We start from the raw sequence: 26,169 nt of genomic DNA on the forward strand, positions 1-26,169 counted from the left end.
GGTATATAGCTTCATATTTTGAACAAATTTTAGCAGTTGGGAACTTAAGTTGCCCAGTGCTCTGGTCCACATAGAAAAATAGTTCACTGCAATATTTTACTTGTAACTTTGGCATTTCCCAGGGGTGTCCGGGTTTCAAAGATAATACTGTGAGGAATTTGCAGAAGGTTTTCCATTTCGTTTACAAAGAAACGCATGTACCTTCTCTTTCCCTTTTGGTTCTTGTTGGAGCATATGCTATTCTGCCGTTTGGATATAAGATCATATGTGGTATGTTCCCTTTCAAGGGGAATGGTGATACACACCCGACGATGATCACACAGTGTTCAGTCGTTCGGTAGTTTGGTTTTCGCGCGCAGGTTCTCACATATTTCACTCATATTTCCTGAGGAACTATATTGGACTTGGACCAGGCGCGTAGCCAGGAATTTACCAAGGGAGGGGCGAAACTGTAAATTCGGCATTGCAAACTATCTTAGCTTAGCGCCACCACAAGAAAATTTTGGATGAAAATGCCTCCCAGATCGCTGGAATGGCACTTCCCAGGCCTACGTAAGCTGCATCTCAGCATTTTCTCTTTTGAAAATACTAGCGATATCATAAAAACATTAAAACATTTTAAATATACTCAAGGGGGGGGGGGCGGCTTCCCCCTTCGCCCCCCCCCCCCCCTTGGCTACGCGCCTGACTTGGGCTAATTTTATGTGGAATACTATTACGCCGCGACTGAATTTACTTCAACTTTCCGTTAAATCGCTCTTCGCGAATGTTACCGTCAACTCCAGTTGACGGCCACGATATAGTTCAGGTTAGTTTATCCCCACCCATTTTAAGATTTTTTAAGTATAATTTTGTACTTTGTTTTGAGTTCAAAAAATCATCCTTCTTCTTGCCATTTCATGTTATTTTGCGTTCACGTAAAAAACCCTCCTAATTAGGCCAACATAGAGACGTCAAAACAACTGCACAGTTACTATGGCCGTCTCAGTGTAACAAGTACTTTTTCAGACAATTTTGACGCAATGCATGATTGCGTAACATTTTGTTAGTTTAGTGGCGCATTAAATATCAGAATGACAGTTCAAAATTTTCCTAGTCTTAGACAACACTGTTTAGTGGTGTATTTTCACTGTGTTGTGAGCATGCAACATTGAAAAAAAAAGTATCGTTGAGTGGAATGTGGATGCAATCAAAAGAGCTGTACAGAAGTCACTATTTACCGAACTGATTTGTTACGACAGTACAGGAAGGTGAAAAATAGTGTAATACTAATTCACGTGATGGGCACTATCACATTTGTTTTAGCCTTACATTACACTACAGGCTATAGTTCCTAGTCTAGTACTAGACGTACTAAGTACTACTACACTAGTAGTAGCATAATGGCAATTTAGGCCTAGCCTAGGACAATTGGCAATTGCATTGACGATTACAAATTTCAGATGGCATTATATTACATGTGCCGTGAGTCGTAAATGCAATTAATGCACAGTCATGCAGTAACATTACTCCTGTCAAAGTAATGTAAGGTAGGTCTACCGGAAGTCAGTCAACTCGGTACAAAACCAACTCGGCACAGAACAGTACCGAGTTGGTAGGTAAAAGCTGTAGACCAGAGTTTGTATTTCTTATGGGTCTTAAATTGTTATAAAATCTATGTTAGAATTTGGGAACAGAATTTACGGTATTAATTTGTTAAAAAATACTTTTTTAAATACGTTGGAATTTCTATGAGTTTAAAAGTTCAAAGGCGAAGTTTAAAACGGGCTTCTGATATAGGATGTGTAAAATAAAGGATGGGACAATAATTTTCAGTTTACAGTGAAAAAGACTTTACAATGCAGGATTTTTGAATATTCGGATTTTTAACGTGATGACGTTCATGATTTAATGGTATGTGAAAGGAACATTCAGTAGGATCTAGGCCTAGTATTTTTATTTTATATATTAGTTTTAAAACAAGGAGGATGCTTAAAAAGGCTCATTAATTGAAAAATAAAGGAAAAGAAAGAATGACAGAAGAAAACAATTTAAACGATCATCATTGACTCTTGTGTATTTACATTATGTATAATTTGCAAAAGTGTTGTGCGTTACGACTTGTAATCTAACTAAGAATGTAAGAAATAAAAATGAATAACACAAAACTAAGAGGTTAATTAATAACTTTCGAAAATCGGTCCCGTACGTAAAAATCTGTCGGTCCTAAATTTGACAAACAAAAACCCTTCAACTGTTACTAATTTCTACCCAAATTTTCTGAGCTTTCTTCAAACTTTACCATTTCTCTCAAAATTTCCGTCTTTATCATCAAATTTACCGACTTTTTCTTCAAATTTTCTCAATATTCAATTCATTATTAAATTTCCCAACCTTTCTTCTCAAATTGTGCTAATTTTCCTCAAATCTTTCTGCCGCCAAATTTACCGAATTTCACTTCAAATTTGTTAATTTCTTCCCAAATTTCTCTTCAAACTTTCCCATTTTTCTTAAAATTACAAATTTCTCTTCAAACTTTCCCATTTTTCTTAAAATTACCGTCTTTTTTATCAAATTTACCAAATATTTCTTCAAACTTTTCATGTTCCTTAAATTTCCGAAATTTGACAAACAGAACTCTTACAGCCTCAAAACTGGTAGAAACCAAACATTCATCAAATAAACATTAAAAAACTTTACATTCAAAGGGAAAAGTTAAAGCAACACAACTTGTTTGCTTTAAAGTACCAAACGAAAATATAAACCAACCATATCCAGCAACTTATGCAAGAATTATTTGTTAACCAAAATAACATTTCCATAGCTCTTAACTTAATATGTAAGTCTCAAACTGTTCCACAAAACAAGTTCGACAGCCAAATATACCACAATATGACAAAGAACTAAGCAAAACATTTCTTTAAAAGTTCAGCAAATTTCTAATTATTTAACTACAAAACGGAACATTAGCATACACAATAACGTAGCTAAATTCTATTACCATTGCCAACGTCAGAATGTGCATGAAGTTTTATGCATAGGGGATTACATGTTAAAAAAAATGCATTTTCGATGCAAAAATACCTAAACCTAATACATAAACTGTACCGAGTTGGTATATGTTCCACAAAACAAGTTCGACAGCCAAATAGACCACAAAATGACAAAGAACTAAGCAAAACATTTCTTTAAAAGTTCAGCAAATTTCTAATTATTTAACTACAAAACGGAACATTAGCATACACAATAACGTAGCTAAATTCTATTACCATTACCAGTTTTATGCATAGGGGATTTACACGTTAAAAAAATATGCATTTTCGATGCAAAAATACCTAAACCTAATACCTAAACTGTACCGAGTTGGTATATGACCAACTCGGTACAGTACCGAGTTGGCATTTCTAAACTGTACCGAGTTGGTCATGACCAACTTGGTACTGTGCCGAGTTGGTATACCAACTCGGTACGTACCGAGTTGGTACATGTGCCGAGTTGGTTTTGTACTGAGTTGACTGACATTCGGTCTACCTACCTAGTCTACCTTTTTGTTTAAGTGCCATCCTACCCTCCAGTTTGCACAAAAATATGCAGATTAGCAACATTAGCCTAATTTTAGAAACAATTTGTGTCTTTGCCTCCTAGTCTTAGAACTGCAATAATAGACCTACTGTACTGTAGTATATTATGTTTAGGCCTAGGCCCTAAGTAACATAACCACTGCGGAACACAATGGCAAGCATTTTATACAATTTACTTCCAGCCATAAAAGGTGATTTTTTTCTCCACGCTCCTAATGCAGGCACAAACATATGTACAATGTTTTTTTCATCGCAATTTAGAACTTTGCCAGAAAATGTGCACAGAAAATCGAGGCCTAGGCCAAGCTTGTCAGACTCTATAGGCTACTGTTCATTAAAGTAACTTGTGCTATGTACTACTGCTACTGTAGTTCTGGATTAGTTGGTTAAGAAAATGAAACATGGATCCAACACAACAAGAAGAATTATGAGCTGTATGGAATTTTAACTGGAAATTAAGCACTTTTTCATACTGTTGGGGTAAATTGATGGTATGTTGTTCATGGTGACTTTGTGTGTCCCATAACGTTGCTTAGCCGAGTGTATTAACGATACCAATAGAGAGAGAGAGAGAGAGGGTGCTTTTACACTAGACCCGGATCTGATCACCTGATCATATCAGGAGATCACATTACCAGTGAACCATAACATGCCTAGATCCAGGCGTATTTACACTTAGCTCACATACTCTGATCCTCCCTGTGCACAGCGAGTGCTATTAGGCTAGTTGCAACTAGAGTACCAACTTAAGTGTCAACATGTCAACTTTCCAAAATTCCAGTTAACACAGTAATTCCGAACGCCTTTACAGTAAGTCTTCTAGAAATGTCCATGAACGGCGACACTGTGGGAGGGAGACTTTAATGCCAAACAGCTTATTTTACTTGCAAGAAGAGGAATTAAAGAAGGAAAACTATTGCACTGTTATTTGGATATTGTAGGTTTGGTGCAACTTACGATGGTATTATTTGATACGATTGTGTGCTGCACCCAATAACGCTCTGTACTACTAGGGCAATTGCAGCACTGTAGGTAGCTCACTATAGAATTTGAATTTGGAGGAGGTCATATGAAGTCAACAAACGCCAAACATTTACTTCACTCCCCTCTTACCTGTCTCTCTAAGCTAACCCACCTACCAACATAATATCGCAAGGGAAGCTTGGACAGATTGCATTTTTGGTATGTAATTGTACCACATTGAGTACAAGAAGCCTCATGTTGTGGGCAGAGGTCAATGGTCATTTGAATTCACCAGAGGTCAAATTGTGAAACTATGTTTTACACAATTTATTTCAACAAGGACAGATGTCATATTTATTATATTGATGTATCAGTATCACATTTAGTACAAGTTTGCCTGTTGTTGAGGTCAATGGTCATTTCAGGACAGCATGTGACATTGTGAATTTATTGTTTGTTTCACTGTATAACTAAGATCAAGTTATTACTGTATGTTGTACACCCTCACTATACATTACGCCAGTTACATGAAGAAAACTGCCTATGTAACATCATCGAAACCACAATTCTGGTTGAAATAGTGCCGTAAACTGTAAACCTTCAACTTTCAACTATTTCTTTAAAATTTCTGTCTTGCTTTCCTCAGAAATAATTCCTAAAGAAAAGAACCTAATATTCCAGAGGAACCTAATATTGATACCACAAGGAGCTCTGTAGTGGAGTTGTCACTGTTTCGATGTCAACGGCGGCTATAGTGGTACCATTATGTCTGGTCGGAGGTTACAGTGTAATCTCTGCTGTCCTGTTCAAGTTTCCTCACTTCCTGCACAAGAAAAAGAAAAATGGAGTCCAGGCATCCTTAATCGCTCATAGGGGTGGTAAGATTATTGTCGTCAATTTCTCTAAATTTCATCGATATATGTAAATACTCAATTGTTAATTGTAGTCGTGAGTGTCTTCCTAATATGTGTTTCACATTCTACCCCTGGGAATACCCACCCCCATCCTATCACCCCTTCTAAGACATCACTCTCTTATTGTGATATTTTTTGTTAACTAGTTTGCAAAAGTTTCTGAATGCGATGTTGACAATTTTGAAAAATTTGGTCGGTTGAATATTCTTGAAGTTTGTGTTTATCTGAAAAGTTGGTCAGGATTAAATCTTCTTGAATCTTGTTCTTTAATCTTCAATTTTGCATTCCCTCCACAGGCGCAGGTGAGAATCTAGAAAACACAATAACAGCATTTCAACAGTGAGTGACTCTTGACTGCAAATCATATATACGGGTTTAACTGTTTGTGTGTATGACTGTATACATGTGTGAATTCATTAAAGGGTCATTGGTATCAGTCTCAAATGGTAGCAAGCCAAAAAAAGTGCTAAACTATCAAATTTATGTACAATCCACGATGAAATTACCCTTCAAATCATTCTCAGAAATGGGGGGGGGAGTGGAAGGGGGGTGGGTGGCAATAAAAGTAATTGCTGAAGATTTTTCATGTCACATACATGTTTCTAGTGCTGAACAAATTTGGCTACTTTGCAATCATTTTGCCATTTTCACTCAAACCATATCATATCCTCAGTGAGTCATTTTTTATGTTTTGGGGATTATCTCTATAATTTTTAAAAAAATTAAACCAAAAGGATTTTATTTATCATGGGTGGTAACATTACTGAAGGATTGGACAATGGGTTGCACTAGATGAGGTGTCTAGTTCTCTTATGTTGTTTATTCATAAAGATGAACTTTGGCATATAAATTTCTAATTTTATTTTGAACTATCTTTTCAAGTGTACTGATAATCTTTTTGAACCAATAAGAGATAATGTGTGCAGTAAAGCTGTCACCTTCTCATATTTTTGTTGTTTTGTGATTCCTTGCCGAAGGCTCAAGGAATCTATGCGATGGTGATTGCGTGTGTGCGTGTGTGTGTGTATGTGACGCCCTTAGCTCGTAAACACGATAACTCAACAATGGCAGTTTGGATTGAAGTCATACTTGGTAGATATATGCACCATACTGAGTAGAAGAACCCTTGCTCATCTCATGAATAATAATGAGGTCACAGGGTCAAATGTAAAAATCTTCAAATGCTAATAATTCCGCAACCAACAATCATAATTTATTTATACTTGGTATTAATATATTGGCAGATAGCAGGTACATGGTGATATATTTTCAAGTTGGTATTATGCATATTTATAAGGGGGCGGGGCTTAACCTTGCTGATCAATTTAATCATCAATGACGAAAGCTTGGGATGATAATCTCAATTGGCAAGGAATCACAATAAGTCCATTAGCTTTCTCATTTTTCTTTCAGTGCCATCGACATCGGTATGGACATGCTGGAGATAGACTGTCAGCTCACCAAAGACAAACAAGTCGTCGTGTCCCACGACAACAACGTAGTCAGGACAACCGGTGAAAAAGTGCTCATATCGGACACAAACTACGAGGTAGGCTAATTCATTGATGGATAGGAGTTAAAAATTCAGACCTGGATCATGAGCAAAGATTCTTATGAATGTGTGTTTCTGGTTTGGTGGGGTGTGAATTTGTGGAGAGGCAAGGGGAGAGGAGGGACAAGGGGAGGGGGAAAGGGGGAGAAAGAAGAAGGAGAAATGGAAAGAGGAGGGCAGAGGGGGGGGGGAGGCCAAGGGGGAGGGAAGGAAGGTGATCCATTGCAAAAATTTCTGTTTCTGTCCGTTGTTGTCCCTATCCGGTTTGATTGAGCCAAAAAGGTTATGCAGCCGTGAGTTTTGTGATTGAGGTGAAAATTTTTCTATGTTTAATGATTAATTTGAACTTTTGAAGAACAATTGGTGAAAAGTTATTATGTACCTCATTTAGAGATTGCAGACTTGGGGCGGGCCGGGGGGTGGGGGCAGTAGAGGGACAGGCAGTGAGGGGGACGTGGGAGGGATGATCCATATCACACCATACAGTTAGTCATTGTCCCAGTAACAGACAAATGGACGAAATAAGCCACGACAGTTACGTTGGATGTATGTATTCTAGTGTTAGACTGTGAACAAAAAAAATTTCTGAAAATTGTTGTTGTAAATAACCTTTCGGATAATAGCATATGTGGATTTTCCATTCCTACAAACTATTTGTCACTAACAGAACTTAAATTGATACCTTTTAAGTATATTTCCTGCATAATTTTTTACACTCATATCTTTCATTCTTGTGTTTTTAGGATCTTCCATGCATTCAGAAAGGTTTAAAGGTTACCTTTTGTAAAGGTTAGTACAATATAAAAATACTACTATTGTTGCTCAGACTATCTCATCCTGGTTAATCATTCCTTTGTAAGGTTTAGTTCTCACATTTCCAATCAGGTATAAAGTGTCACATCAGGCTGTATCTATCAACTCCTGTACGTAGTTCTATGAAAGACGTCTGAATTTATTAACCGATGAATTGACAATGGATTCTATTATTCTAATATTCTAACCTACTATTTGTTATCTAATATTTGTTCATAAATATTGTCATACTGGACAGTAATCTGTACACTACCACTGTACACTACCAAGTTTGAACTTTGACCCTTCATAAGTACTGGTTGCTGATTACCAATTTTTACCATAGTGATTTGAAAAAATATTTTCGATCTTGCAAACAAATTGTCAGTAATCTTTTGATATATATGTAAATGTACACTGCTACAAAACATCACAGGTCAGTCAAAGAATTGGCTGTCAGGACTTGAGTATAACAATGGATTAGTTTTATTTATGAAAGGTTTGGTTTGAATTTGAGAATGTTGCATTTGGGATTCAGTAACTTTGAAGATACTAGCAGCCACTACAGACACCACATGGGGCTTGAAACAGTGGAAGGGAACAATTTCTAAAAGTTTTTCAGTCCAATCTGACTATTGGCCTTTTCAGTGATTTGATCTAACATTTTCCCCGAGCCTTTCTCACAATATTCCCTTCCTGAGAAGCTTGATAGCATCACGACCAACTTGCAAACCATCGTCAAAGTCGTTAAATGAAGAGTTTCACCGATTTAATTTGGTATCGTCCTTCTTGTGGTGAATATACTTAGTAGCTTGTACTGTCAACTGATTTTTGCTCACATTGAATATTCATGTAGATAAATGGTGTCACAGCGACTCGGAGGATTGCCAGATACCACTCCTGAAGAAGGTCTTTGAAACATTTCCCAACGTAGCGATCAACCTGGATATAAAGGAACACAATGCTGAGCTCATTGAAGAGGTAATTTTTAGCTCATACCAGCATGCTGGTGTGAGCTATTGTTACAGTGCGGCGTCTATCACTCTATCATTCTATCACTCTATCACTCTATCATTCTATCACTCTATCCGTCAACAATTGGTAAAACCGCTCTCACTCACACAGTGTTTAATGGAATTTCATGAAACTTGGACACAAGCACCATTGGGTATAGGGCCATCAGAGATGGTCCGAAATTTGGGGTCAAAGGTCACCTGTGGGCCGTAATGGGCCATTTTGTGGAAATACGCAAAATGCTTCTTCTCCTACAGATTCCATGGTACAATGTTGAGGGTTTGTCACGATAGTACTATGGTAGTTTTACCTTCAGGGTGTTCATGAATTTTAGATCAAAGATCAACTAGGGGTCTTTTGTGGCACGGGCCGCGGCCCTATATTTTCAAATTGCTCCTGTTCGTACAGTGTATGGCCAATTATAATGAAACTTGGTCACAATGTTCCTCGGGATGAGAGTTACGAGGGGTGTTCGGAAAATTGAGGTCAAATGTCATTTAGGGGGTCATCAGGGGTCATTCTTTGTAATATTTTCAATTATCTCAATCTCCTCAAGATTTTGATGGATCATATTCAAAGTTCAACTGATGATTGTTGGATTGTGTATGAATAAGGTGATGCCTGAAAATTTTTGGTCAAAAGTTAATTAATTACAATTAATCCCCATTGTTTAAAAAAATCTAAGCCTTCACTTTTTGCCAAAGCTCCTTTAATTTGTCTCCCACCCTCTGCAGTGTTTGTTTACATTTGTGGTTAAGCTCTGCAGAGGCTGTTAGTGGAATTAAAGCAGGACTGGGAGTTGTTATTAACTGTTGAACTGTAAGCATGAGAGCCCTATAGCCAATCAGCACTTGCCGATTCTTAGAAGTCTTTGAGCCTGAGGTATGTAGGCAGCTTGTGAAGTTGTATAGGGAGTGCTTGTGAAGTTATTTCTGCTCAGGTAGAGGGGAGAAAGTTTAATAGGGTAGGTCAGTGGTATTGTCTGAGAGAGTGGGTAAAATAGGATTTAAAGGGGAAAATAGGAATTATAGCCAGTGGTGTGGCCAGGGTTCTTCTAACGGAGGGGGGGGGGGGTATCCCTCATGGGCCCAAAATTGGTTTTGTGGGCCATACATTTTTAAGCTTGAAAAGGTATGAGCTTCTGCACCATTGGTGCTCTAGTTGGCATCTATCAAAGTTCTAAAAAATGAGGACCCAAGTCTGTTTTCCGTTTTGAGAATGGATTTATTCTCAGCAGAAATTTAAAAGAGCACATGCTACACTGCAATTTGAGTGCACAATGGGACATATCTCCTCCCCCTACTCACTCCCCCACCATCCCCAAACCTCTCTGTTACATCTCCCACATTTTGCAATCTTCTCCCACCTCTCTTAACTAGGTGATTTCAGGCTGATATGAAAGTTTGTGTATTAACTTTTGTAGAAAGATTTTTTATAAGTGGCATGCAGATGCGTCTTATTGAATAGAAAAACTCAATTGCTTTTGGTAGAGGTCAAAGGTCATCTGGGTCACCAGCAGTCAAACTCTGGAGAATAATGGTAGAATCAGGACATAGATATTATAATAGCTGTTTCTGGTGAATAAGCAGAAGTCTATTGCAATGAAGTAATAGAAACTTCAATGCATTTTTGAATTCTGTTTTTTTTTCTCCGTAGGTTTTAGAGATAATTAAGAAATATGACAGAGAAGAGATCACAGTGGTTGGAAACGTTAAAGAAAGCGTTACGGCTGCGGTGCGAAAAAAGGTAAAATCATACGATATTAATATTACAAGGCATTATTTCTAATAAATGTTTTCGTGGTAATACACTCCCCTAGCTCACTTCTTCCCACTGCAAAAACTCACTTGTGACATTTCAACTGTAAGCAACCAATAAACTATATAGTATACCCCAAAAGGTCCTTGAAACTCATTTTATCTCAGTCTGGTCGTTGAATACATTGAGTGGACACTTCACTATGTAATTCCTAAAATTTGATCTAAATTCAAACTATTTTGGATCTCTGACGTGAGATAACCAGTCTCATATCCTGTGACTCCATCGTTGCGTTACTCCAAATGGAAGCAAGGATCTTCACGTATTGTATGGTATATCAGGTTGTTTGGATGATAATCCTGCCCGCATGGAAATCGAGACTTTGAATGTTCAGGGCTCTGACCTGGATAGATGTAGGGAGTGAGAACTAGCCATCCAAGGTACACAGATCTGCAACATTGCTGGTGAGGGGTTTGCAAATATGTATTACAGAAATGCAGGTGGCTAGTTTGTTCGCCTGATCTTGATGCATTTGGCTAACAGTTCTCCCAGAGGTCATAAAAAAATACTCCTGGAGCTTATATAACATTTCTTGTCGAGTTTGATAAATCTTTGCATTTATAAAGGGTCTTGGGGATGGAATTTGTCAGAAAAAATGGATGCAATAGTTAAAGGCATCTGGAAATCATGTAAGTGGGAAGTCCAGGGCAGACTCTTAGTTTGATTCATTGTAATTCTCTTAAAAGTCCTACAGACATCTAGTCAATTAAGCCCCATATTCAGTGCATTTGTTGTGTACATTTGGAAACCCAATGAATATGTGCAAACTACGACATGGAATGTTGCGCTCATCAAAATGTCTTATTCTAGCCCTTAATAAGTTAACCCCTCATTTACAAGCCCACATAAATCATTTGAATTATGTGATGTTCCTCTTTTCAAAGAAGAAATATAAAATATTTCCCAAAAAATTGCCTTAGGCCCACAAACGTGTGTTCAGTGTCCTTGAAAGGAAGGTTGTAGAAACAAAGGGATGACATAACAGAAAATTAGGCAGTCACTCCCTGTACATCATCAATGTGCATAATTAGCTAATGTTTATTCATAAGTGCATGACTTTGGTGGATTTTGATGAGCTATTCTCATGATTTCTAATGCCTATTAGAGTGATTAGGACAACATTGTTCACAGGTATCTGTAGACCTTTTTTTAAGTTAAGTCATATATTTAAATCGATCTAAATTGAGGGATAACCTCAACAAATCTTCTGTAGAATTAAGGGTTCTCTTTTATTCTCTCTGTATTGCAGGCCCCGAACATCCCGACCATTTTCAGTAGTACTGGTATACTAAAACTCATCCTGTGTTGCTACACCGGCCTTTTACCATTCGTTCCTCTCAAAGATTCGTTTCTGGAAATTCCAGTCGGCTCTGTGTTTCGGAAAGTATTGTGAGTGTTAATTTGCCATGTACCAATCAACATCAATTCAAAGAGTTAGTTACAAATTACCATCAATCATGATTAATCTAAGGTGACCATATTTTGTCCAGAAAAATTGAGGCATGATATTGATGTTGAGCCATCGTCCCTTCAAGGGTTAGGACCTACCCTACACTGTATGTTTAAACAGGGGGGGACAACAGAGGGGTGACACACGATTCCACAGTGTTTGCAGTCCTGGTCAAATACCCAAGTTTATAACACCTTACCATGAAACAAGTCCAATAATACAACATGGTGTTTTTCAAGTCAATTACTGGATATCTGTGAACTGTGAATTCAATTCACGTTTGCAGTTGTAAAACTAGTTGTAAAATTACCTCTACTAACCGGATGCCAGACAGGTAAATTATTTAGGGACCGTTTTGACAATTCAGCAAATTTTCATTTAGGGTGGGGGACCACTGGACCCCCCACCCAAAGCATCCCCCTCCTTTCATAAGATACTTCATTTATATCTGGCCCTCCCAACCAAGTGATTTCTTAGTCTGATGTACGTTTTCTACCCAGAAATTTCTAATGGTTTCACTAGTGGTTTTCATCTGCAGGTACTGTGTGTCTTTTTTTCTCTTCCAGTGGTGATGCGGGACCCTGGTATCTTCACTTATTGCTGAGGATTTATGACGGATTGCTTATTCGGAAATTTCTCTTTAGACATTTACAAAGGAGAGGTATCAAGGTGAGCATTATACTTTACACATTAATATGGAACCGTTTTGAAACAAAGAACTTTCCATCCTCTGCTCGTTAGCTTTATCCTGTTATCTGGGGTGCATCGTTCTACAACACCTATACATTTTGTTAACATTGTACTGAGCAAATTTTAATCCCCTCCACCTTTCTGTGGGATTGTGAATAAGTGTTTCCTCATGATAAATGTATGCCAAAATGTGGTTTTCTTTTAACATGTTTCTGCAGGTTTATCTTTGGGTTTTGAATGATGAGGAGGAGTGGAGACTTGCCCATAAGCTGGAGGTAGATGGAGTCATGACAGACTATCCAACCTCGTTGAAAGAGTTTGTCGAAGAAGCGGATTGCAAGTACCCTCCTAAGCGCAATTGACTTACATATATGCAGATTACCATATTCAAGTCTTCCCCTGTCAAACGGGGGAATTCCAGAGGTGCAATATTGGTAAAATTATTATTTTTCGGTCCCGGGTTCTTTGTTTCAATGTTTGAATAATCATGCCTGTGTGAAATTTTACGAGATATTTTACGAGAATTTAAATGTTTTTCTATGAGTAAAAACTCATCAAGCACAAGTTATGTTTATCAAAACAGTCTATGGTATGTATAGGAACTTTTACTCTTAATATGCTAGATTTGTAAAAAACCAAAGATGTTCTAACCAATGCATTAGTTCAGAAACAGGTCAGTGTAACTTTTATCAGTACATTTCTAAGTAAAGCCTAATGTAAAGAATGTGTGGTACCACATTGATATACTTGTTTTTAGCAATATAGATAGAAAAAAAGATAGAAAAAAAACGACAAAGTTTGCAGTACTGTTGAACCTTCTATATATATATTCTTTGACATCATCTCTTTGTTATCTGCAGTTGTTTCTTATGTGAAATGTAGGACGTTTTCTGAACACAATCACTTCTGACAATATTCATCAGAACTGGCATATTTATTTTGTACTTAAAAACTGGTTAGAAATACAAATACAAATGCAAAAGGAATTGGTGAATATGCATTTCTTCCTTAGACAGGCTTTCCCTGTCACACGACCCAGCTTCACGGCTGATGTATTTCCCGACATGATGTATAGCATGATGTATATAGCATCATATCATGATCATAACACAGCATGATGTATATCATGATGTACATCCTGACATATCACAGCATGATGTATCATATCACAGCATCATATCATAGCATGATGTATATAGCATCATATCATGATCATAACACAGCATGATGTATATCATGATGTACATCCTGACATATCACAGCATGATGTATCATATCACAGCATCATATCATAGCATGATGTATATAGCATCATATCATGATCATAACACAGCATGATGTATATCATGATGTACATCCTGACATATCACAGCATGATGTATATAGCATCATATTACAGCATCATAGCATGATGTATATAGCATCATATCACAGCATCATATCATTATCATAACACAGCATGATGTATATCATGATGTACATCCTGACATATCACAGCATGATTTATATAGCATCATATCACAGCATCATAGCATGTGTGATATTATAACATGATGTATATATCCTGACTTCCTCTGTACTGCAGTGTCGTCGTCCTCCTTCAATGTTTCCCTCAAAACCCCAAGTCAGGCTTTTTTCCTGGCCTCCTCTGCATCTAATGTATGTATTTTAGATCCTCCTGCAATCAGGAACTCGTGAAAGAGCCATCATTGGCTTAATCAAAGACGCAAGCTGACCGAAGTCAGTCTCTTAGATTCATATTTAACGTCCATGATTATGAATTGTCAATCGTCAACAAAACTGTAACTGCACGACATACATTAATCTTGGAGTGACTCGAACTCGGGACCTTATGATTGAAAGGCACAGGCGTTAACCACTGAGCTAACACTCCTTAGTGAGATCAGTGGGAGATAAACAGTGAGAGATAAACATGCTTTAAATGTTACAGAACATCTGTGCTGTGTCTTGTAGCAACTTGCGGACCGACTCACTATAAACTCCAATGACACTGACTGGCCTTCAGCTTTGCTTCTCCTTCCTCTTGGCCTTTAACCATTTCACAGCTTTGAAAAGAGACAATACCACTGGAATGCCAACAGGTAGGAATAATGGTATATAGATGGCAAATCTGTAAAAAAGAATAGGAACATCATATCAGATTTCAAATAAAAATATAAAATTGTTCCTTTTTAAAAAATTAAACTTTATATTATTTTGATTTAAAAAAAAAAAATTTCTTTCTCAATATTTGACGAACCTTCCAGCCGTTTTCTGATTTAATTCAATGAGGCCAATAACCTTTGCACTTTAAAAATCCTGAAATCCTCTACTTAATATGCAGCAGTCACTTTACAAAATTTAAGATTTAATTTCTGCCTCTTTTTTTTTTTTTGTGTGCAGTATGCTTGGTAGATTTGCTTAACTTGCCAGATTGGTGAACAAAATCTGAAAGATTTTTCTTGAAAGGAAAAGTTCTCTTACTTTTGATCTTCAGGAAAATAAAGCAACTCCAGCAAAGAGGGGTGAAAGAAGGCCTTCTCTGCTGATATGATTCCCTTCTTAGAGAAGTGAAAAGCCTTGGAAAGTTCACCTTCGGCTAGGTAGTCATGGGCCTTATGAAGGCAATTTGCCGAACTGTAAACCTGAGAAATATAAATTAGACTGAAAAATAAATGACCAACATCAATATACATTGGGGGGTCAATAATCATAATAATAATAAAGATATAATAATAATGATATCATCATAATAATAATGATATAATAATAATGATATCATCATAATAATAATGATATAATAATCATGATATCATCATAATAATAATGATATAATAATAATGATATCATCATAATAATAATGATATAATAATAATGATATCATCATAATAATAATGATATAATAATAATGATATCATAATAATAATGATATAATGATATCATCATAATAATAAAGATATAATAATAATGATATCATCATAATAATAATGATATAATAATCATGATATGACCAATGGATGAACGACCAACAATGAACAATGAATGACCAACATCAATAATTTGGGGGTCAATAATAATAATGATATAATAATAATAATGATATCATAATAATAATAATAATGATGATATAATAATAATCATGATATAATAATCATGATATAACAATAATAATAATCATCAGTTATTTTTTATTTATTATTAAACAAAATACAATTTGTCAGTTCATCCATCAAGTAATTTTTAATATCTACGTTAGCACACACATCATAACTGAAGCCCCTTTAGGTCAGCTTTTTGAAGAGTACATTGCAAATTCAACATCTCCCGTTCATTGCGTACTGTGACCTACCTCAGCAGCGATGTCGTCATTTATCACCATGTTGTTTATCTTCTCCAGTAGTTTCGACAAAGAAAACAAGGTGCTGGTAGCTGTCGCTATATTCTCTACCGCCCTCTTCCTAAGCAATGCTTGCAACTCCTAATATATTAAAAGGAAAAGATGTAACAATAAACTGTATATACTGATAGCGGTCACAAATCCAGAACAAAAGTGGTACAGTGTCTGAACCTTCTCGAGGAAATGATACCCGTACAGAGAACAAGGAGTCCACTTTGAGTAGTAATAAAACTACAATAGTCAGTTTATCCAAAAACAAAAGCAAAATGACCCTGAATAGCGTCCATTGATTGGCTAGCCATCGTAACTGCTTGAAGTCACATCAAAGTAAAAATCGTGTAATTTTCCCGATACTTTCACTTCTTAACGAACATTTATCATATTTTGCCAACTTATCTACCGCTACCACGTGCAGGATTTGAAACCAGCGCCTCGAATGGGAAGACCAGCAATTCTGTTCCCACTTTATTTTTTTAGTTACTACTGTAGTACTCTTAGTTTGCAGATGACTTATCATCAGGGATAGGTTTGCCAATGAACCACTCTGTAGCTAGCTAAACCATTATAAATCAACTGAAAACTGGCATGGCACTCCACGGTTTTTACCCTTACCCACTCGGTTAAAGCCGTCTGACCGGGCAAGGCAAAATGTACGTCTTCATTTGATTTCTGAAAACCAAAAGGAAAAGAAACGAGTGCATTGCAAGCATACAGTACATGTCATACAGTACATGTTAAGAGATCAAAGTAAACTGACAACAGTCTTTGCACTGGAGTACCTTCATAACTGCACATTATCAAACCCCCCCCCTCCCCCTCCTCAGGTCATATTTTCCCCTCGGTACACCACAATATTGACTTCCTCTTCTACTTGTTCATATATCATGAAACATTCAACTTTTTGAAAAAAATAAAAACATTTTCAACATTTGAACCTGTTCACTTCACAGAATTAGAGGCCTGACCTAATTTGCATTTACAATTTGGGAGGAACAATTACTATTGTCATCAAATGATTAGAATTAAAATATCTCAACTGCTCCTTCTGTGATATAAACATACTTCAACACTTGAATCCTGCCAGTAGTGCTGAAAGTAAAGGGGGCTTGATACTTAGACCCTTTCCGGACTGCCTTTCAACCTACAGTGGAGCAGACCTTAAAATATACCTATGTGGGCTCAGTTAAATTTATAAGAGTAAAGGGACCTGATACTTTGACCGTTCCAGGAATGCCTCTCAACCGAAAGTTGATCAACTTGAAAAACCTGACATTTCTCCTTAGACAAAAAGTACTAATACTGTTGTAGCCTCCTGAGACCGCTGTACTGAACAGAGTACATAACTTTAATTGCTGTCTTTGACAACCACAATGGGATAAAAATTATATGCATGAGGGGCGATGGCTGAGACCAGAAAAGTCTTTTTTCCCTCGTATTTAAAGAAGTTTCCTGGAAAGGTTTGTTGTTCCCTTTACTATTTAAACTTATAGTTTCATTTTTACCTGGTTTGGTACACCAATGAGAAGCCTAAGCTGTGATAGGTACACCTCCATAGCAGACTTCATGTCAACCTGGTACTCTGAAGGTAAGGTGCTGTTCTCCTCCTCAGGGGGTGCCGGATTCTGGACTTGGACCCCGCCCCACCTCGGACTGAAGAAGGCATTGGTGCTAACTATTTGATCTGTGAACGAGACGAGGAATTTGAAATTCAATTGAGCTATGTGTATATAGTTGTCAAATTTTACCAAAACACCTGAGTCCATTGAAACCCTATCACAATATATATATAGCAGTGCAGGCAAGTGTGTAAGGAATGCAATGCACTTTTCGACTCCGTGAATCGATCACTCCATTAAATATTTTTGAATTCCTCAATTTTCTGACATTTTCATGAATTTCAGTCTTCAGGGTGAAAGAAAATTTGATCTGAATGTTACGAGTGGTTTCTACCTTGGTTTGAGCCTTTTTGTCTTGACTGAAAATTCAATCCCTAAATGCTGATAAAATAGGAAAAATATTTCAAGAATTCATAAAACAATAGACTATCCTTTAGTTTTAGACATGATCACAACATATCCTAAATCCATAGCTAGACTTTTAACAAAATGTATTTTTTCTCGACAATTTATCGTCGAAGCCTTTCAAGACATTTACCTTCTTTGTCATGTATGTAGAGAGGCCTGTACTTAATAGAAGGAATGAACACAAGGAAATTCAGGGTTGGATACATGGAAACGTCCGATCCTGACAAAAGAAAATAGTGAAATTGCTTCTTGGTATGTGAACGATAATATATAGCATTCACAAAATTTCTCAAAAAAAAAAATCAATCTATTTTTCATCACAAAAAACGATCTAGCTGCTTAGAATTTATCGGCACAATTGATGCTGTCAGGTAGGCCTATTATCCCCATTAATTATATCAACTGTACTGTATTGACATTATGTTTTTGTGAATACAGATTAAGTACACACACCTATCGCTTGAAAGTCCTCGGAATCAAAGGTTTGAAATCAACAGCAGGTCGTTGGTTAGGTGCGGCACAGTCAATTTTTCTCTCCTTACTTATATCTGGCCCATTCATTCAAAAAGGTTGCCCACTCCTGCTCTAGGGAAACGCAACTTCACACCATGGTAGTGTATGCTCTACTGATCTATTTACTCCTCTTGCATCTTCACAATCAGTAGACCAGGAATGTGTGACTACACATCCCTGGATGTAAGCTCATTACTTAGTATAGGCTTATACAGATTACACTTAGCATTACCATTAACATATAGTAAGAATATCTTAAGGATTTCAAAAGGATAGGATTTACTGTACAAAGAATACTTAATAATATCTATTACAGGCTTACTTAGGCTTACCTTAAGATTACTTACAGTGTTATTCCAAGAAGTGATCCCTACAAAATTGAGCACAAAATATTGGCTGTGAAACAGTTCAACTCGTAACCTCAGAATTCTAAGCCCATATTCTCTTCCAAACTAAAGCTTAGTCAAATGCTGAAAATTACTAAACATTGCAGTTGAAATTCAAACCTTTTGATAAAACATTTGAATCCTTTTCTTGTCACAAATCTATTCTGCTGAAAACTTTGCAAGTTTTACAGTGTTCTTGCCGGTCCTCTAAACTTACCGATCTTAGTCTCCACTGGATTGATGAGCAGAGGTAACGTCGATGCCGAGAGGTAGAAGTAAGCCTTATCTTTATTCCTCTTTGGATTTAGAGGCAGCTGGGAGTAGTGGAGGACCTGTGAGCTGACGGTGAACTCGGCAAACGTCTTCAATCTATCTAAGAACGGCTGCAAGTAATCTGTCAAAATATTGAAACGAGATCCAAAACTCTTAAGGAGTTTGATGGTCACATCATTGGTCTTTATTACTGTCTGTAAAATTTGAATAAATGCAAATGACCTTTGGGGGCAGGCGTGTAGGGGCGGGCGACCGCCCCTTTCCCCCTTGAGCATATTTTAATTTTTTTTTATAATATCGCTAGTAATTTCAAAATAGAAAATGCTTAGATGCAAATTACAAGGCCTGGGAAGTGTCATTTCCAGCGATCTGGGAGGCATTTTCGGCCAAAATTTTCTTGCGGGCTTCGGGCCAACCCATGGTGGCGCTACGCTTAGATAGTTTGCCTACAGGCTTCTCCCCTCCCTTGGCAAATTCCTCACTACGCGCCTGACTGGGGCAATTAGATAACATACCTGATGTCACCATATTTATCACAGATAGGCTTAACAAATGAAAGGACACACTTCCTTTCCATATGTTCACAAAGAACATTTCCTATGAATATTAATCCTGGAGACTGCTACTGCTCAAACAAGATGAAGAAAATGGTGCACTTTTTGCCAGACTGTTTATCTGTTGCAGTTTTCCAAGGATATAGTTTGAGTCATGAAGTATTAACTTTTATCTTCTTACAATAGATGTTTAATACAGTGTTTAATTCTGCTTTCTATCTCGTGTTGTTGTCATGTCAATATAATATGGTAGAAGTTGAGCAGTCACTAACAGCACACCCAATCAAGCATACTGTTCTTAAGAATAGAGGGCAGCAATCCTAAATAACAACTACTTGTAATAATCAAAGGTAATATATGTCATAATACAACAAGTAATACCTGTCAAGAATCTGCGAACTAGCATGCCTGCCGACAGCATGTACATATGATGGTTTCTATAAGTTGACAGAATGGTCATTCTAGCATAAGTAATTGCTATATCGATGACATTTACAAGAAGGAAAAAAGAAAAGCAGTTACCATGTATCGCCTGTTCAATATTCCACCTGGCAATAATTTCACTGGGGTCGGAGTTCATGAGGGTGAAAGAGAGTTCATATCCTGGAGTAGACTGGACAGCTCTCATCATGGCTGGATCAGCCTGAAGAAACAAAAACAGAGGAAAGACTAAAGATCTGTGTTTAAAGCTTTGTCGTGTTTTAAATCTTGGCAGTCTAAATATTCCTGTTTCGAAGCATTTGCTCGCAGATGCACCTGAACAACATTATGAACTAACATGGAACACAACTGGCTGCACTATAGTACCAAACAAGGGTGGAGGGAAGTACAAGAATGTTCGTGATCAAAGTAAGATGCATCATGATTGCTTTGAAAACAATTCTTAAAAGTCAAATTAATCAGCTTAAAAATTGGTATTATTGATTTTGCTGAGAATATGCATGAATAATTTCTCATGATTGATTTGGAATATCTTTGCCAGCAGGAAATAGAATAAACTATATTTGGACACTAGCCTAGACTAGTTATTTGACACACGTTACCTTCTTAAGCTTTGCACCTGCAGATGTGACATGCACAGTAGCCAAAGATTCTTCACCCAGAATAAACTATATTTGGATACCAGCCAACGATTCACAGTGTAGTTAATGCATCTCTCATGGTCTCTGAAATAGTTGTTTGGCACAATTTACCTTCTTAAGCTTTACACCTCTCGATGTGACATGGACACTAGCCAAAGATTCTTCACCCAGTATTTTCTTTTTCAAAACGACAGCAATATCCTCCAATCGTTGCTTCGGGGACACACCAGACTTTTCTGCAATACATTAATAGAAGTGTATATCTCTGTCATAAGTTCCAGAATAAACTTTATGCTTTTTCTGCATTGAATGATCTACTTCTGCATATCAAGGAATCAATTGATAGAAGTGCTCTTCGAGACAGCCGCTCCAGACAATTTCTCTAGATGTATGGTAAACTTGCTGCATTTTGCAATAGGTTGAAAACTGAGTTTTAGTTCTCCATTCAAGACTAGAGTTCACATTACTCTGGGACTTAGAAATTTAAAGTCTTAAATAACTTGTCCAGGAAATCTTGGGACATGATATTGAGCCCCCCGCTCCCCCCCCCCCGGCCCAAAAATGCCTCCCATGTTCACATCAAGGTATTGTTGTCAATGTTTACTATAATAAACTGCTACTTAATCTTGGATGAAACAGATCTTTCTTTGCACAGAAAATTAATAAGTGTAATAGGAAAAAACTGCTTTATGATTAAATCCTGTTATATTGCTTAGAAGTGGTTTTACTATGTAAGCCTAGTTATGTAATCACATGGTATAGAAATGTATCAGTTATGGATACATGAGATCCCCGCAGCTTAATACTGTGCTCTAGACTGACTTGTCTCGATACAATACTTCATCTGTTACACTCATATCAGATGTATTAGTGTCTGCCTGTTACTGACTCTATGTTTGAATCTGTTTGTATCTTGTTTATATCTGTTTGTATCTGGCATGGGTTATATTACGGTACACTATACATTACACAAAATAGTAATGAAATGCAAGTCACTATCTTATGTAAAAAAAAATAATACAGATCCTTAAAATGATTTTTATCTGCTTACCAGCTAGAGCATATATTGCATTATGCCTGCCGACATAAATATCACCATGACTACCACTCCACGATGATTCCATTATCAGAAAGACCTGAGGATCGCTGGACGGTTGACCATTAAACAGTCCCAAACCTTCATCTCGATCTAGGGATGGAAACCAAATATTAATGGCAATCATGTCAGCTTCATGTCATTTACATACGCGTAAGAAACAGGTTCTGAGGAAAACTTGAAATGAATGGCAGGAATGTTTCCTTGGTGCAGTTCAGTGCTGGAGTAGGTTGGTGCAGGTGCTGGAGCAAAACCTCCTGAAGAGAACTTAAACAAGCTTGATTTAAAGCACTGTTTGATGTCCATAGCTGTGAGTTTTTTCCCCAATAAAACAGCAGCTTGTGAATATATAAGCTGCTTGCACAGCAATTTATGGAGCAACCAATTGAATTGCAGGAAGCCACATGCTAAATATGAGAGGCAATAAAGTTTCCTATCTGGGGATATCATGCTAATAAGGATTTCAAATTTTGACCTGTAGTGACCTTAATTGAATTGTGACCTACATACAGTACCATACAATATGAGCTCCTTTGAATTTCAGGTTCTGGAGATATAGCATTGTTGAGAGTTTCACATTTTGCCCTCTGAAGACCCCAAATGACCTCTGACCTCAACCCAAATCCATAGGGTTCATGCACTCAATATGGGGAAGCAAAATGCCACATATGAGAACTGTAGATGCCACCTAACTTGAGATACCATGTTTACAAGCTAGGGCATCACATACACACACACACAAACTTGACTGCATATGTCATTTGCCTGCCTACAGCAAGTAACCAAAAATGTCTCTAATGGTTTTTTTTATTTTGCTTTTGAGATCACTGAGGATGTGCATATGCTTATTAAAAGTGATAAAGTGTCCTTATTTAAAATTCCTTTATATAGACAGATACAGTTTTTACATAAATAGAGCAAAGGGAAGAAACTACTAGAACTATTACTGAACTCATTATGGATCTGCAGCTTTTAAAATCACATCCTAAGATATAAAATCTGCATCAAAATGTTAATCGATAAGAAACCAACCTTCAAAGTTTTCTTGTGAATTTAATACATCCATTTCCTTTTGTGAGCAGCTCCTTGCAGAAACTCTGTACTTCATCTTGAAATAAGCTGCTGTAGAAGAATCTGAAAAATAAATAAAATGAAAACAATTTAAAAACAGTTTCTTTCTCAATTAAGTCTTTTGGGCTTTCCTGTTTAGAAGTTTAAGTTTGTGGTAATTTTGTCAGTTGTGCATGCATGAGACAAAGATCCTCCTAAAGTTTTAGGAATTAGCTGCAGAGGTTTCTTTAATACATAACATGATTAGGACATTGCCAAAAAAAAAAGACTTTTTCCTAATTTTAAAAATGAAAATTCTTTTAAGAATGTCTAAATAACATTAAAAAAAAAATGTCAATAGCATTCTCAACTGCTACAGAAAATATAACAAAGTTTTGTAAAAAATGTCAAAAAAATATAACACTGAAACAAAACGAAAGGTACAATATGGGTAATATATAATGGAAAACAATTATGACGATAAAAAGGTACTGGATTTGTGCAGCCTTAGAAATCCAAGGGGAGTTCCATTTAAAGCCATACTTTTTTCAAACTACAAAATATTGTTGGAAAAGTTTTACATCATTTTACGATCAGAGAAATACCTCAAAGGTGTCTAATGGTTTGCGAACTGTCCTACAGATACCCAACGTATGCAACAGTGCTCTCAAAACAAACACCACAGTCAAACTTACCTCTATTTAAAAATTCTTCAAAGAGTTTGCCTGTCACTTTCAATTGCTGAGGTGGGAACTCCTGATTACATGTCACCAGAATGACTGGAATGCTACATATTAGCTACAGGAGAGAAGCATGGGAAACATGAGAGAATTAAAAATATGTAAAGACAAAGAAAAAGGGAATTTATTGTAGCAGGAATGAGCCTGGGGTAAAACACAAATCATGGAACTTTGCAAAAATTGCGGTATAGGCTCCAATTTGCATATGCTACAGTTTGTTAGGATAATATTTTTTTGTCCCCGAGGTAGAGAAGAAATCACAGATATTCCACGAGTTCGCGGAAAAAGCTCATGCCTGTTGTACTCATGGCTGAGTTTTTATGAGTTTTCATCTGGTTTGGCTAACTGTCTTAGAGAGCTAATACTATCCTTGAAGTTGGCTGGAGAAGTTTATTGACTTACTGTAGTCTGTAAACACTAATCAGTTGTACCTCCCAGTATATTGCAAGGATAACCAACTTTGCAGACAAATTTCAGATATTAAACTTTAAAAAAAAGTCTTATGGATTGTCCAAGGGACAACCACCTGGGGAAAAAAACTAGTACTGTTTTTTTTCTTTTTTCAGTGTGGAGTTTATGAATGACAGGTGTGAATCTTAAACATGTTTGTTATAATGTAGTCCATAAGCAATTAGTCATAAAAGAAGTCTGTGGTGAGATATGTGAAACTCTGTGGATTGCCCTCTTGTTAAAAGTTCAAATACCAGTGACCATTTTTTGAGACTTTAGCATATTTGAGGATAATACTAAAGAAGATCTGTAAAAGAGTCCCATTTCCCGGGAACCATTTTTCTTTCATGCACAGTCAGCATGTTTCTTCTTCTAGTAAAAAAAAAAAAAAAAAAGAGTAAAAAACAGAGAAAAAGTGAGCTGTCTTACATCTTTGTGAGCTAGTGCATGGATGTCATTGTGCGGTAACTTGGCTCTGTAGGTTGTAGTCGTCTTCCACCAGAGAGGCAGCCCGAGCAAGATGAAGAACAGACCAATGGCGAGAGCAGTCACCATATGAAGACCATCTGTATTAAAATATATAGTATTATGGGGATATCCTGGTAGTTCCAGTCAAGGATTGTGAAGATATTTTATTCAGTATGTTTCTTTTTTTTACCTACATTCTAGCATTGAAAAAGCAATAAAGTTTTGCCTTTTTGATTTTTAAGAAAGAACTTTTATTTTCACTCGTGAGAAGTAGGGTCAGACTTATTTAAATACATTTGTTGGACAGGCCTCTCAGATAGGCTAGGGAATTTCCTCTAAGTTATTTCTTGAAGTTGCCCACCCAGCAAATCAAATCGCTGAATTCAGCAGTTCCAAAGCCATATTCCTATTGAGTTTTCACTTTTTAACATGTTTTTTTTCAAATGTCCACATTGGCCTAGGCCTATATCACAATAAGATAGGACTAATACTAGTCAAAGGGCGTTACAAGTTTGTCCAACATAAAACAGCAGTACCAATTATAAACATAGAAAATTATCATCGCCCAAAATAACCACTGCTCAATGCCAGTCAGAATTATTAGTATACATTTGTTACCTTTTTACTTTAGGCAGAACTTACTTGCGCCTAGCTTCACTCTTTACTTTAGCTTAAGGTCTGGATATCTAGCCTATATTTCTTCCTGATTTGATAAAAAGAATTCAATGTTTTGCTTTTCTTGTGATTATGCATCATCTATCTCATCAAGTCAACTGTAGGCCTAAGCAAAGTATTGCAAAGGATGAAGTAGACTACAGTATGCTACGTAGGCTAGGCCTACTGTACACTACACTCTACAGTAGCCCATTTCATGTTGAAAGTTTCGCAGAACTGGTCTCTACCAATGCTAACGCTTACAAGATTAGAAAACACTAAACAACTCTATGTCATACGCCCAAAAGTGACAGCTGGTCGAAGACAATGTCCACACAGGTTTACCTTCATGACTGGGTTCATTTTTTCTCTTTACCATGGTGTTGATTGAGTGTTCCAGAATCCGAACAAAAGAACGGTTTAACTTACAAGTTACAGCTTGGTGTAAATTGTAATAGAACCCATTGGGGAAACTTAAATGATGTAGAAAGCTTTTTAAATAGCCCCCTCATTATCGTAAGTTGGCTTTACAGTTGCTCAATTAGAAAAAACAATGCATTTGAGACGAGCGTTCAAGTATAGCTCAAGCACGCGCGCAGAAGTTCGACAAGAGGGGGGACCAAGGGAGGACAGCTCAGAACCAAATACTTTCTGATAAATATGGAATAAAGAGAAAATGTATGACCTCAAAAAAGGGTCCTGTCCTGACATAAATGTCTCAAGCCAGAA

At 36.9% G+C, this 26,169-nt stretch overlaps 2 protein-coding genes across 3 annotated transcripts; one reads left to right on the forward strand and one right to left on the reverse strand.

Moving 5' to 3' along the window:
- Positions 1 to 1,063: 1,063 nt before the first annotated feature.
- On the forward strand, positions 1,064 to 13,739 carry LOC139980667 (lysophospholipase D GDPD1-like). The gene is made up of 10 exons (XM_071992485.1): positions 1,064 to 1,250; positions 5,170 to 5,401; positions 5,734 to 5,776; positions 6,851 to 6,986; positions 7,733 to 7,778; positions 8,638 to 8,762; positions 10,452 to 10,541; positions 11,863 to 12,002; positions 12,630 to 12,732; positions 12,972 to 13,739. The coding sequence occupies exons 2-10, from the start codon at positions 5,260 to 5,262 to the stop codon at positions 13,113 to 13,115; spliced, it is 969 nt and encodes a 322-aa protein (XP_071848586.1). The 5' UTR covers positions 1,064 to 1,250; positions 5,170 to 5,259; the 3' UTR covers positions 13,116 to 13,739.
- Positions 13,558 to 25,944, reverse strand: LOC139980666 (GPI transamidase component PIG-S-like). 2 transcript variants are annotated; one of them, XM_071992483.1, is made up of 15 exons: positions 25,786 to 25,944; positions 24,748 to 24,884; positions 23,824 to 23,926; positions 23,111 to 23,212; positions 22,034 to 22,171; positions 21,111 to 21,218; positions 20,944 to 20,960; positions 20,423 to 20,543; positions 19,291 to 19,467; positions 18,305 to 18,394; positions 17,653 to 17,831; positions 16,763 to 16,819; positions 16,103 to 16,231; positions 15,238 to 15,398; positions 13,558 to 14,884 (listed from the first exon to the last, which is right to left on the reverse strand). In XM_071992483.1, the coding sequence occupies exons 1-15, from the start codon at positions 25,817 to 25,819 to the stop codon at positions 14,776 to 14,778; spliced, it is 1,662 nt and encodes a 553-aa protein (XP_071848584.1). In that variant the 5' UTR covers positions 25,820 to 25,944; the 3' UTR covers positions 13,558 to 14,775. The 2 variants fall into 2 exon arrangements, with proteins under 2 accessions (XP_071848584.1, XP_071848585.1); XM_071992484.1 differs by lacking the exon at positions 20,944 to 20,960 and having other exon boundaries at positions 21,094 to 21,218.
- Between the last annotated feature and the right edge of the window lie 225 nt (positions 25,945 to 26,169).

The sequence above is a fragment of the Apostichopus japonicus genome, chromosome 15 (assembly GCF_037975245.1).
Source record: "Apostichopus japonicus isolate 1M-3 chromosome 15, ASM3797524v1, whole genome shotgun sequence".
In the NCBI taxonomy this organism is placed as follows: Eukaryota; Metazoa; Echinodermata; class Holothuroidea; order Aspidochirotida; family Stichopodidae; genus Apostichopus; species Apostichopus japonicus.

Coding starts and splice junctions, on each gene's coding strand:
- LOC139980667 (XM_071992485.1), top strand. CDS start 5,260: ATGTCAACGGCGGCTATAGTGGTACCATTATGTCTGGTCGGAGGTTAC. Junction 7,779..8,637: donor AAAGGTTACCTTTTGTAAAG/GTTAGTACAATA, acceptor ATATTCATGTAG/ATAAATGGTGTCACAGCGAC. Junction 8,763..10,451: donor ATGCTGAGCTCATTGAAGAG/GTAATTTTTAGC, acceptor TTTTCTCCGTAG/GTTTTAGAGATAATTAAGAA.
- LOC139980666 (XM_071992483.1), bottom strand. CDS start 25,819: ATGGTAAAGAGAAAAAATGAACCCAGTCATGAAG. Junction 23,927..24,747: donor ATGCACTAGCTCACAAAGAT/GTAAGACAGCTC, acceptor TCTCTCCTGTAG/CTAATATGTAGCATTCCAGT. Junction 22,172..23,110: donor TTCACAAGAAAACTTTGAAG/GTTGGTTTCTTA, acceptor TTCCATCCCTAG/ATCGAGATGAAGGTTTGGGA.